At 53.3% G+C, this 12989-nt stretch overlaps 1 protein-coding gene across 6 annotated transcripts in view; it reads left to right on the top strand.

The window, feature by feature from the left end:
* Positions 1-12989, top strand: part of LOC119976212 (unconventional myosin-VIIa-like) — a 270037-nt gene that overhangs the window by 118450 nt on the left and 138598 nt on the right. For all 6 annotated transcript variants that reach the window (XR_005462884.1, XM_038816529.1, XM_038816530.1 and 3 more), the window contains 3 exons: positions 1364-1458; positions 4144-4228; positions 7322-7540. Coding sequence is in view for 5 of the 6 variants with exons in the window: in XM_038816529.1 (XP_038672457.1) it covers positions 1364-1458; positions 4144-4228; positions 7322-7540 (399 nt within the window). In the remaining variant the exon portion in view is untranslated. The remainder of the gene's footprint in view (positions 1-1363; positions 1459-4143; positions 4229-7321; positions 7541-12989) is intronic.

Raw genomic sequence — 12989 nt, 5'->3', positions numbered from 1 at the left:
AGGCCCTTCAGCCCTCGATGTTGTGCCGAGCAATGATCACCCTACTCAAACCCACGTATCCACCCTATACCCGTAACCCAACAACAACCCCCCCCCCCCCCCCCCCCCCAACATTACTTTTTAGGACACTACGAGCAATTTAGCATGGCCAATCCACCTAACCCGCACATCTTTGGACTGTGGGAGGAAACCGGAGCACCCGGAGGAAACCCACGCACACACGGGGAGGATGTGCAGACTCCGCACAGACAGTGACCCAGCCGGGAACCGAACCTGGGACCCTGGAGCTGTGAAGCATTTATGCTAACCACCATGCTACCGTGCTGCCCATTAGGGACTTTCAAGTGGCTATTGGATTACGGTAGAATGATGGAGTGTAGATTAATTTGTTCTGAATCTAGGACAAAAGTTCGGCACAATATCATGGTGTAGTGGTAATGTCACTGGACTAGTGATGCAGAGACCTACTTTTCTGGGGCAGAGGTGTAACACCTGCCCCTTTACCTCCTCCCTCCTCGCCATCCAAGGCCCCAACACTCCTTCCAGGGGCAGCAGTAATTTACTGGCACACTGTGGAGACCAAGCACAGAGTGGGTGGTCGCTCTGCAGAACAGTCCTGTTCTGTGCTGTATTTTTCTATGTTCTAACTTAATGTTGAATCCAAAAGGCTGTAATTTGCCTGATTGGAAGATGAGATGCTGTTCCTAAAGCTTGTATCGGGCTTCACTGCAACATTGTAACAGGCCAAGGACGGACATGTGCGTGCAAGAGCAGGTTTCGTGAAATGGCAAGCGAGCAGGAGGTCAGGGTCCTGCTTGCGGACTGAGCGGAGGTGTTCTGCAGAGCGACCACCCACTCTGTGCTTGGTCTCCCCAGTGTGCCAGTAAATTACTGCTGCCCCTGGAAGGAGTGTTGGGGCCTTGGATGGCGAGGAGGGAGGCGGTAAAGGGGCAGGTGTTACACCTCTGCCCCAGAAAAGTAGGTCTCTGCATCACTAGTCCAGTGACATTACCACTACACCAGCACATTCCCACATAAAATGCAGAGAGTATTGGAAAGAGATTGACCATATTCACCATGAATATTTTCTGAACTTACTCTAGCCTCTGTAAGGTGTTCAGAATAAAACTTTCCCATTCTCACCTCCTGACGTCCCTGGGTTTAGTGAAGGCGGGAGGTGACCCTGAGGCACAAGGAGAGTTCTTTTCCTTCCAGCCGGATAGAACACAGCATACTTCGCAGAACCCTTGACCTCATCCGTATCTACAGCAATATCCCTGCTGCTTCGCTCCTTATCTCCCCAGTCCTGCGGGGATGAGCTCTCTGTGCTGTACAGAGCCTAAATGTTTTGTGTCCTTTCCAGGAGAATGACCATTTGGCCCTGGAGCTGGAACGAGACAGAATCTTGACAGCAAAGGCCTTGATGATTCAGAAAGTCATGCGTGGTTTCAAAGACAGGTGGGTTCTGACAACTGCACAGACTCCAGTGTTCAAAACGCTTTGGGCTTGATTGCCATTCCACTCTGAGGTTATTTTTGTACCCATTTCAATACATTCTGCAGAGCAAGTTAGCAGTCATTGTGTCCCTGTGTTCACCACCGATTCTTATTTAGCCAAGGCAACAGAATACAAGAACGGGAGTGATGCTGGAACGTTAGTCAAACCACAACTTGCATAGAGTCCTGGCCACCAGAACAGACGTGATAGCAGTGGAGAGGGTGCATAGGAGAGCTACGAGGGTATTGCCAGAACTGGAGTATTTTAACTATGAGGAAAGATTGGATAGGCTGGAGTTGTTTGCTGTGAAACAGAGGAGACGGAGGGGTGACATAATTGAGGTGTATGGAATTATGAGGCAGCTAGATGTAATGTTCAGTTATTCTGTGTTTGATTATGTGAGTCTGTTTACTATTGATGCACATGGTGCTTGATTGGTTAAGCCAAAAGATAGTGATCTGTTTGCCTAGACGGTCTGTCTGGAGGCCGATCTAGATGGTCTGGCTGGACGGTCTGTCTGGATGGTCTGGCTGGACGGTCTGTCTGGATGGTCTGGCTGGACGGTCTGTCTGGATGGTCTGGCTGGATGGCCTGTCTGGATGGTGTGTCTGGATGGTGTGTCTGGGTGGTCGGTCTGGGTGGTCGGTCTGGGTGGTCGGTCTGGGCGGTCTGTCTGGACGGTCTGTCTGGATGGTCTGTCTGGATGGTCTGTCTGGACGGTCTGTCTGGATGGTGTGTCTGGGTGGTCTGTCTGGGTGGTCTGTCTGGGTGGGCAGTCTGGATGGTCTGTCTGGACGGTCTCTCTGGACGGTCTCTCTGGACGGTCTGACTGGATGGGCTGTCTGGATGGTCTGTCTGGACGGTCTGTAGGAATGGTCTGTCTGGACGGGCTGTCTGGATGGTCCATCTGAACTGTCTGTAGGGATGGTCTGTCAGGGCGGTCTGTATGGATGGCTTGTATGTATAGCCTGTCTGAGTGGTCTGTCCGGTCGGTCTGGACGGTTGGTAGGGACGGTCGGAAGGGCGGTCGGTCTGGGTGGTCTGTCTGGGTGGTCTGTCTGGGTAGTCTGTCTGGATGGTCTGTCTGGACAGTCTGTCTAGACGGTCTGTCTGGATGGTCTGCCTGGATGGTCTGTCTGGGTGGTCTGTATGGATGGTCTGTCTGGACAGTCTGTCTGGTTGGTCTGTCTGGATGGTCTGTCTGGACTAGGGGTGGGCAAACTTTTCCGTGCAAGGGCCACATTCAGAAATTCACAATTCACAAAGGGCCGCGTAGTATATTAAGTAAAATAATTACTTCACCCGGTTATGATTCTGGGCGCCTCATATAGAACATAAAACAGTACAGCACAGAACAGGCCCTTCGGCCCTCGATGTTGTGCCGAGCAATGATCACCCTACTCAAGTCAACGTATCCACCCTAAACCAGTAAGTAACCCAACAGCCCCCCCACATTAACCTTAAAAAAAATTTTTTTTAAAAAAAATTTTTTTTTTTTTAAATAAATTTTTTTTTAATGACTTGGTGGGCCGCAGAAATACCTTTTGCGGGCCGCATACGGCCTGCGGGCCGTAGTTTTCCCACCCCTGGTCTGGACGGTCTGTCTGGACGGTTGGTCTGTGCGGTTGGTCTGGGCGGTCGGTCTGTGCGGTTGGTTTGGGCGGTCGGTCTGGGCGGTCGGTCTGGGCGGTCGGTCTGGGCGGTCTCCCTGGATGGATAACTTGCCTGGATAGCCTGTCTAAATGGTCTTTTTGGACAGTTTGTCTGGATAGTTTGTCTGGACGGTTGGCCTGGTCAGTCTGTCTGGGTGGTCTCACTGGACGGTCCGTCTGGACGGTCTGTCTGACGGTCTGTCTGGACGGTCTGTCTCAATGGATGTTTTGTCTGAATGGGCTGACTACCTGTCTGGATGGTCTGTCTGGACGGTCTGTCTGGTTCGTTGGTCTGGGCGGTCAGTCTGGTTGGTTGGTCTGGACGGTCAGTCTGGTTGATTGGTCTGGGCGGTCAGTCTGGTTCGTTGGTCTGGGCGGTCAGTCTGGTTGGTTGGTCTGGACGGTCAGTCTGGTTGATTGGTCTGGGCGGTCAGTCTGGTTGGTTGGTCTGGGCGGTCAGTCTGGTTGGTTGGTCAGGACGGTCTGTCTGGACGGTCTGTCTGGACGGTCTGTCTGGTTGATTGGTCTGGGCGGTCAGTCTGGTTGGTTGGTCTGGATGGTCAGTCTGGTTGATTGGTCTGGGCGGTCAGTCTGGTTGATTGGTCTGGGCGGTCAGTCTGATTGGTTGGTCTGGATGGTAAGTCTGGTTGATTGGTCTGGGCGGTCAGTCTGGTTGATTGGTCTGGGCGGTCAGTCTGATTGGTTGGTCTGGGCGGTCAGTCTGGTTGGTCTGGACGGTCAGTCTGGTTGGTTGGTCTGGTTGATGATCTGGACGGTTGGTCTGGACGGTCAGTCTGGTTGGTCGGTCTGGATGGTCCAGCCCCGCTCACTGCCTGGAGGAGAGAACTCTCACCTCCAGATGTTCGGTTGAGTAATGACCAATAGCTAAACAGGGGCACACAGGATGAAATCAGACAGAACAAAGCATTGAATCTGTTTGGAAAGTTGCAGTGGTTTTTACTTTGACATTTTTGTTCTGTTGTTGCTTTTATAGGAAGAACTTCTTGAGACAGAAGAATGCAGCCTGTATGATCCAGAGTCACTGGAGAGGATCCCAGTGTCGCAAGAAATACCAATTGGTAATTTCCTCATCCGATATTGACAGCATCCTATCAGAGTTTCTCCAGGGCACGAGGGTGCTAACCATAAGACCAAAAGACATAGGAGCTGAATTAGGCCACTCAGCCCACCGTGTCTGCTCCGCCATTCGATCATGGCTGATATTTTTCTTCTCCCCCAACCCTGAGGGGAGATTTATTGAGATGTATAAAATGATAAGTGGTCCAAAATAGAGTGGCTAGGAAGGCCCTATATCCTTCAACAGAGAAGTCAATAACTAAGGACATAGATGTGAAGCAATTGGCAGACGGGTTAGATGGGAGTTGTGGGGAATGTTTCCCATCCAGAGGGTATTGGGACTCAGAAACTCACTGCTGGAAAGAATGGTGGAGGCAGACACACGCTCAGCAGTTAAAAATGCTGAAATATGCTGTTGAGGTGCAGTCACCTCCAGGGCTACAGAAAGTGGGATTCGGCCGGATACTAAGTAACCTCCTCCAGCTCTATAACCCTCTGAGATCTCTGAACGGCCCCAATTCTGGCCTCTTACACAACCCTGCGTTTAATCGCTCCATCCTCAGTGAATGTGCATTCAGCTCCCTAGGAATCTGCCCGAATATCGCCATCTGTGTCCCAGTGTCAAATCTTGTTCCATAACCATCCTGTGAAGTGCTCTGGGAGGTTTTGCAATGTTATGCCATATAAATGAAAGTTGTCATTTTACTTTGAGATATATTAACATACGGAGAGAGTGGGACAGTGGCATTAGTTTGGGATTGATACAGGGCTATGGGGAGAGAGAGGGCCAATGGGATTAGTTTGGGATTGTTACAGGGCTAAGGGGAGAGCGTGGTGCAGTGGGATTAGTTTGGGATTGATAAAGGGCTAAGGGGAGAGCATGGTGCAGTGGGATTAGTTTGAGATTGATACAGGGCTATGGGGAGAGTGTGGTGCAATGGGATTAGTTTGGGATTGTTACAGGGCTAAGGGGAGAGCGTGGTGCAGTGGGATTAGTTTGGGATTGATACAGGGCTATGGGGAGAGAGCAGGCAAGTGGGATTAGTTTGGGATTGATAAAGGGCTAAGGGGAGAGAGCGGTGCAGTGGGATTAGTTTGGGATTGATACAGGGCTATGGGAGAGAGCGAGCCAGTGGGATTAGTTTGGGATTGATACAGGGCTATGGGGAGAGAGCGGTGCAGTGGGATTAGTTTGGGATTGATAAAGGGCTAAGGGGAGAGAGCGGTGCAGTGGGATTAGTTTGGGATTGATACCGGGCTAAGGGGAGAGAGCGGGCCAGTTGGATTAGTTTGGGATTGATACAGGGCTATGGGGAGAGCGTGGTGCAGTGGGATTCATTTGGGATTGATAAAAGGCTAAGGGGAGAGAGCGGTGCAGTGGGATTCGTTTGGGATTGATAAAGGGCTAAGGGGAGAGAGCAGGCCAGTGGGATTAGTTTGGGATTATTACAGGGCTATGGGGAGAGTGTGGTGCAGTGGGATTAGTTTGGGATTGATACAGGGCTATGGGGAGAGAGCAGGCCAGTGGGATTAGTTTGGGATTATTATAGGGCTATGGGGAGAGAGCGGGCCAGTTGGATTAGTTTGGGATTGATACAGGGCTATGGGGAGAGCGTGGTGCAGTGGGATTAGTTTGGGATTGTTACAGGGCTAAGGGGAGAGCGTGGTGCAGTGGGATTAGTTTGGGATTGACACAGGGCTATGGGGAGAGAGCAGGCCAGTGGGATTAGTTTGGGATTGATACAGGGCTATGGGGAGAGAGCAGGCCAGTTGGATTAGTTTGGGATTATTATAGGGCTATGGGGAGAGAGCGGGCCAGTTGGATTAGTTTGGGATTGATACAGGGCTATGGGGAGAGCGTGGTGCAGTGGGATTAGTTTGGGATTGTTACAGGGCTAAGGGGAGAGCGTGGTGCAGTGGGATTAGTTTGGGATTGATACAGGGCTATGGGGAGAGAGCGGGCCAGTTGGATTAGTTTGGGATTGATACAGGGCTATGGGGAGAGAGCGGGCCAGTTGGATTAGTTTGGGATTAATACAGGGCTATGGGGAGAGAGCGGGCCAGTTGGATTAGTTTGGGATTGATATAGGGCTATGGGGAGAGAGCGGGCCAGTTGGATTAGTTTGGGATTGATACAGGGCTATGGGGAGAGAGCGGGCCAGTTGGATTAGTTTGGGATTGATACAGGGCTATGGGGAGAGAGCGGTGCAGTGGGATTAGTTTGGGATTGATACAGGGCTATGGGGAGAGAGAAGGCCAGTGGGATTAGTTTGGGATTATTATAGGGCTATGGGGAGAGAGCGGGCCAGTTGGATTAGTTTGGGATTGATACAGGGCTATGGGGAGAGAGCGGGCCAGTTGGATTAGTTTGGGATTGATACAGGGCTATGGGGAGAGAGCGGGCCAGTTGGATTAGTTTGGGATTGATATAGGGCTATGGAGAGCGCGGGTCTGTAGGATTAGTTTTGGTTGATACAGGGTTATGGGAAGACAGCAAGGCAGTGCGATTAGTTTGGAATTGATACAGGGCTATGGAGAGAGCGGGTCTGTAGGATTAGTTTGGCATTGATACAGGGCTGGGGGGAGAGAGCAAGGCAGTGCGATTAGTTTGTGGTTAATACAGGGCTATGGAGAGAGCGGGTCTGTAGGATTAGTTTGGCATTGATACAGGGCTATGGGGAGAGAGCAAGGCAGTTCGATTAGTTTGGCATTGATACAGGGCTATGGAGAGAGCGGGTCTGTAGGATTAGTTTGGCATTGATACAGGGCTGGGGGGAGAGAGCGGTGCAGTGGGATTAGTTTGGAATTGATACCGGGCTGGGGGGAGAGAGCGGTGCAGTGAGATTACTTTGGGGTTAACACAAGGCTATGGAGAGAGCGGGTCTGTAGGATTAGTTTGGAATTGATACAGGGCTATGGGGAGAGAGCGGGTCAGTGGGATTAGTTTGGAATTAATAGAGGGCTATGGGGAGGGTGTGAGACATTGGATTACTCTTGGCAAGGGTTAGTACTGACAGAATGGGCTAATGGTTCTCTAATGCCATGTGGAGCCTAGGCGTGCATTTGTTTGTGAAGATTGTGATTTTCTGCTCCAGTGCAGGCATGGTTTGCTGAGATTACAGGCATTATATCACTCCCGGAAAATTGCTAAAGAATATGAGGAAACCCGCAGAAGGATGATCCTGTTCCAGGCACTGTGTCGCGGGTACCTGATTCGACAAAACCAAAGCAAACGGCTGGAAGCTCTGACCATTATCCAGGCGTACACCAGGGGAATGCTGATTCGGAAGAGCTATCGGAAGAAGAAGAGAGATGTAAGTGACGACACAGAGGCTATGAGAGATGGAAAGGATCTCCATTCATAATACACCTTTCATAATCTCAGATTGCTTTACAGCCAGTGAAATAAATCTGAAGTGCGGTCATTAATGTAAGAAACAGGGCAACAAATTTGAGCACAGTACGATCTCACAAGAGCAATATGATACGTGTTAAAATGACAAAGATTGAGGGATACACATTTACCAGGATATTGATTAGTGACATGGGATCTTGCTTACAGAAGTCAGACTGAGTATTAATTACTTGTTTCATCTGAAGTGCAGTTCATCCTTCTAACTGAATGAAATGAAAATTGAAATGAAAATCGCTTATTGTCATGAGTAGGCTTCAATGAAGTTACTGTGAAAAGCCCCTAGTGGCCACATTCCGGCGCCTGTCCGGGGAGGCTGGTACGGGAATCGAACCGTGCTGCTGGCCTGCTTGATCTGCTTTAAAAGCCAGCGATTTAGCTCAGTGAGCTAAACCAGCCCAACTGTGAAGAACCCCTCAATACTAACCCTCCGACTGTGCGACGCTCCCTCAGTACTGACCTCCAACAGTGTGGTGTTCCCTGGTACTGACCCACCGACAGTGCAACACTCCTTCAGTACTGGCCCTCTGACAGTGCCGCACTCCCTCAGTACTGACCCTCCCACAGTGCAGATCTCCCTCAGTACTGACTCTCTAACAGTGTAGTACTCCCTCAGTATTAACCCTCTTATAGTGCCGCACTCCACTCCCTCAATACAGACCCTCTGACAGTGCGGTGCTCCCTCAGTACCAGCCGTAACAGCCTCCCCGAACAGGCGCCGGAATGTGGCGACTAGGGGCTTTTCACCGTAACTTCATTGAAGCCTACTCGTGACAATAAGCGATTTTCATTTCATTTCATTTCAGTACTGACCCTCTGACAGGGGAGCACTCCCTCCGTACAGACTCTGACAGTGCAGCGCTCCCTCAGTACAGACCCTCCAAATGTGCGGTGCTCCCTCAGTACAGACCCTCTGAAAGTGCAACACTTCCTCAGTACAGACCCTCCGATAGTGTGGTGTTCCCTCAATCCTGACCCTCTGACAGTGTGACACTTCCTCAGTACTGACAATTTGATAGTGCAGTGCTCCCTAAGTACTGACCCTCCAATAGTTCGGTATTCCCTCAGTACAGACGCTCCGACAGTGCAGCACACCCTCAGTACTGACCTCCGACAGTGCGCTGCTCCCTCAGTACTGACCTGCGACAGTGCGGTGCTCCCTCAGTACTGACCTCTGACAGTTTAGCACCCCCTCAGTACAGACCCTCTGACAGTGCAGCGCTCCCTCAGTACAGACCCTCTGACAGTGCAGCACTCCCTCAGTACTGACTCTCTGACAATGAGGCTCTCCCTCAGTTCTGACCCTCTGACAGTGCAGGGCTCCCTCAGTACTGACCCTCTGACAGTGCAGCACTCCTTCAGTGCTGATCCTCTGACAGTGCAGCACTCCCTCAGTACAGACCTTCTGACAGTGCAGCACTCCCTCAGTACTGACCCTCTGACAGAGCTGCGCTCTCTCAGTACTGACCCTCTGAAAGTGCGGTGCTCCCTCAGTACTGACCCTCTGACAGTGCGGTGCTCCCTCAGTACTGGCCCTCTGACAGTGCTGCGCTCCCTCAGTGCTGACCCTCTGACAGTGCAGCATTCACTCAGTACTGATGCTCTGACAGTGCAGCACCCCCTCAGTACAGACCCTCTGACAGTGCAGCGCTCCCTCAGTACAGACCCTCTGACAGTGCAGCGCTCCCTCAGTACAGACCCTCTGACAGTGCAGGACTCCCTCAGTACAGACCCTCTGACAGTGCAGTGCTCCCTCAGTACTGACTCTCTGACAGTGCAGCGCTCCCTCAGTGCTGACCCTCTGACAGTGCAGCATTCACTCAGTACTGATGCTCTGACAGTGCAGCACCCCCTCAGTACTGACGCTCTGACAGTATAGCACTCCCTCAGTGCTGGCCCTCTGACAGTGCAGCGCTCCCTCAGTGCTGACCCTCTGACAGTGCAGCGTTCCCTCAGTACTGGCCCTCTGACAGAGCAGCACTCCCTCAGTACTGACTCTCTGACAGTGCTGCAGCCCCTCAGTACAGACCCTCTGACAGTGCAGCGCTCCCTCAGTACTGACCCTCTGACAGTGCAGCGCTCCCTCAGTACAGACCCTCTGACAGTGCAGCGCTCCCTCAGTACTGACCCTCTGACAGTGCAGCACTCCCTCAGTACTAACCCTCTGACAGAGCAGTGCCCCCTCAGTACTGACCCTCTGACAGTGCGGTGCTCCCTCAGTACTGGCCCTCTGACAGTGCTGCGCTCCCTCAGTGCTGACCCTCTGACAGTGCAGCGCTCCCTCAGTGCTGACCCTCTGACAGTGCAGCGCTCCCTCAGTACTGGCCCTCTGACAGTGCAGCGCTCCCTCAGTACTGACCCTCTGACAGTGCAGCACTCCCTCAGTACTAACCCTCTGACAGAGCAGTGCTCCCTCAGTACTGACCCACTGACAGTGCAGCGCTCCCTCAGTACAGACCCTCCAAAAGTGCGGTGCTCCCTCAGTACAGACCCTCTGAAAGTGCAACACTTCCTCAGTACAGACCCTCCGATAGTGTGGTGTTCCCTCAATCCTGACCCTCTGATAGTGTGACACTTCCTCAGTACTGACAATTTGATAGTGCAGTGCTTCCTAAGTACTGACCCTCCAATAGTTCGGTATTCCCTCAGTACAGACGCTCCGACAGTGCAGCACACCCTCAGTACTGACCTCCGACAGTGCGCTGCTCCCTCAGTACTGACCTGCGACAGTGCGGTGCTCCCTCAGTACTGACCTCTGACAGTTTAGCACCCCCTCAGTACAGACCCTCTGACAGTGCAGCGCTCCCTCAGTACAGACCCTCTGACAGTGCAGGGCTCCCTCAGTACTGACCCTCTGACAGTGCAGCACTCCTTCAGTGCTGATCCTCTGACAGTGCAGCACTCCCTCAGTACAGACCTTTTGACAGTGCAGCACTCCCTCAGTACTGACCCTCTGACAGAGCTGCGCTCTCTCAGTACTGACCCTCTGAAAGTGCGGTGCTCCCTCAGTACTGGCCTCTGACAGTGCAGCATTCACTCAGTACTGATGCTCTGACAGTGCAGCACCCCCTCAGTGCTGACCCTCTGTGTGTGCAGCGCTCCCTCAGTGCTGACCCGCTAACAGTGCAGCACTCCCTTAGTACAGACCTTTTGACAGTGCAGCACTCCCTCAGTACTGACCCTCTGACAGTGCGGTGCTCCCTCAGTACTGACCCTCTGACAGTGCGGTGCTCCCTCAGTACTGGCCCTCTGACAGAGCTGCGCTCTCTCAGTACTGACCCTCTGACAGTGCGGTGCTCCCTCAGTACTGACGCTCTGACAGTGCGGTGCTCCCTCAGTACTGGCCCTCTGACAGTGCTGCGCTCCCTCAGTGCTGACCCTCTGACAGTGCAGCATTCACTCAGTACTGATGCTCTGACAGTGCAGCACCCCCTCAGTCCTGACGCTCTGACAGTGCAGCGCTCCCTCAGTGCTGACCCTTTGACAGTATAGCACTCCCTCAGTGCTGGCCCTCTGACAGTGCAGCGCTCCCTCAGTGCTGGCCCTCTGACAGTGCAGCGCTCCCTCAGTGCTGACCCTCTGACAGTGCAGCGCTCCCTCAGGGCTGACCCTCTGACAGTGCAGCGTTCCCTCAGTACTGGCCCTCTGACAGTGCACGCTCCCTCAGTACAGACCCTCTGACAGTGCAGCACTCCCTCAGTACTGACCCTCTGACAGTGCAGCATCCCCTCAGTACAGACCCTCTGACAGTGTAGCGCTCCCTCAGTACTGACCCTCTGACAGTGCAGCGCTCCCTCAGTACAGACCCTCTGACAGTGCAGCGCTCCCTCAGTACTGACCCTCTGACAGTGCAGCACTCCCTCAGTACTAACCCTCTGACAGAGCAGTGCTCCCTCAGTACTGACCCTCTGACAGTGCGGTGCTCCCTCAGTACTGGCCCTCTGACAGTGCTGCGCTCCCTCAGTGCTGACCCTCTGACAGTGCAGCGCTCCCTCAGTGCTGACCCTCTGACAGTGCAGCGCTCCCTCAGTACTGGCCCTCTGACAGTGCACGCTCCCTCAGTACAGACCCTCTGACAGTGCAGCACTCCCTCAGTACTAACCCTCTGATAGAGCAGCGCTCCCTCAGTACTGACCCACTGACAGTGCGGTGCTCCCTCAGTACTGACCCACTGACAGTGCGGTGCTCCCTCAGTGCTGACCCTCTGACAGTGCAGTGTTCCCTCAGTACTGGCCCTCTGACAGTGCACGCTCCCTCAGTACAGACCCTCTGACAGTGCAGCACTCCCTCAGTACTAACCCTCTGACAGAGCAGTGCTCCCTCAGTACTGACCCTCTGACAGTGCGGTGCTCCCTCAGTACTGGCCCTCTGACAGTGCTGCGCTCCCTCAGTGCTGACCCTCTGACAGTGTGGTACTCCCTCGGTACTGACCCTCTGACAGTGCAGCGCTCCCTCAGTGCTGACCCTCTGACAGTGTGGTGCTCCCTCTGTACTGACCCTCTTACAGTGCAGCGCTCCCTCAGTGCTGACCCTCTGACAGTGCAGCACTCCCTCAGTACTGGCCCTCTGACAGTGCAGCACTCCCTCAGTACTAACCCTCTGACAGAGCAGCGCTCCCTCAGTACTGACCCACTGACAGTGCGGTGCTCCCTCAGTACTGGCCCTCTGACAGTGCAGTGCTCCCTCAGTACTAACCCTCTGACAGTGCAGTGCTCCCTCAGTACTGACCCTCTGACAGTGCAGTGCTCCCTCAGTGCTGACCCTCTGACAGTGCAGTGCTCCCTCAGTGCTGACCCTCTGACAGTGCAGCGCTCCCTCAGTGCTGACCCTCTGACAGTGCAGCACTCCTTCAGTACTGATGCTCTGACAGTGCAGCACTCCCTGAGTGCTGACCCTCTGACAGTGCAGCACTCCCTGAGTGCTGACCCTCTGACAGTGCAGCACTCCTTCAGTACTGATGCTCTGACAGTGCAGCACTCCCTCAGTGCTGACCCTCTGACAGTGCAGCACTCCTTCAGTACTGACCCTCTGACAGAGCAGTGCTCCCTCAGTACTGACCCACTGACAGTGCGGTGCTCCCTCTGTACTGACCCTCTTACAGTGCAGCGCTCCCTCAGTGCTGACCCTCTGACAGTGCAGCACTCCCTCAGTACTGGCCCTCTGACAGTGCACGCTCCCTCAGTACAGACCCTCTGACAGTGCAGCACTCCCTCAGTACTAACCCTCTGACAGAGCAGCGCTCCCTCAGTACTGACCCACTGACAGTGCGGTGCTCCCTCAGTACTGGCCCTCTGACAGTGCAGTGCTTCCTCAGTACTAACCCTCTGACAGTGCAGTGCTCCCTCAGTACT

Source organism: Scyliorhinus canicula, chromosome 13, assembly GCF_902713615.1.
Source record: "Scyliorhinus canicula chromosome 13, sScyCan1.1, whole genome shotgun sequence".
In the NCBI taxonomy this organism is placed as follows: Eukaryota; Metazoa; Chordata; class Chondrichthyes; order Carcharhiniformes; family Scyliorhinidae; genus Scyliorhinus; species Scyliorhinus canicula.
Note: the sequence above shows the minus strand (reverse complement) of the source record. Positions and strands in the feature narration are given on the sequence as shown.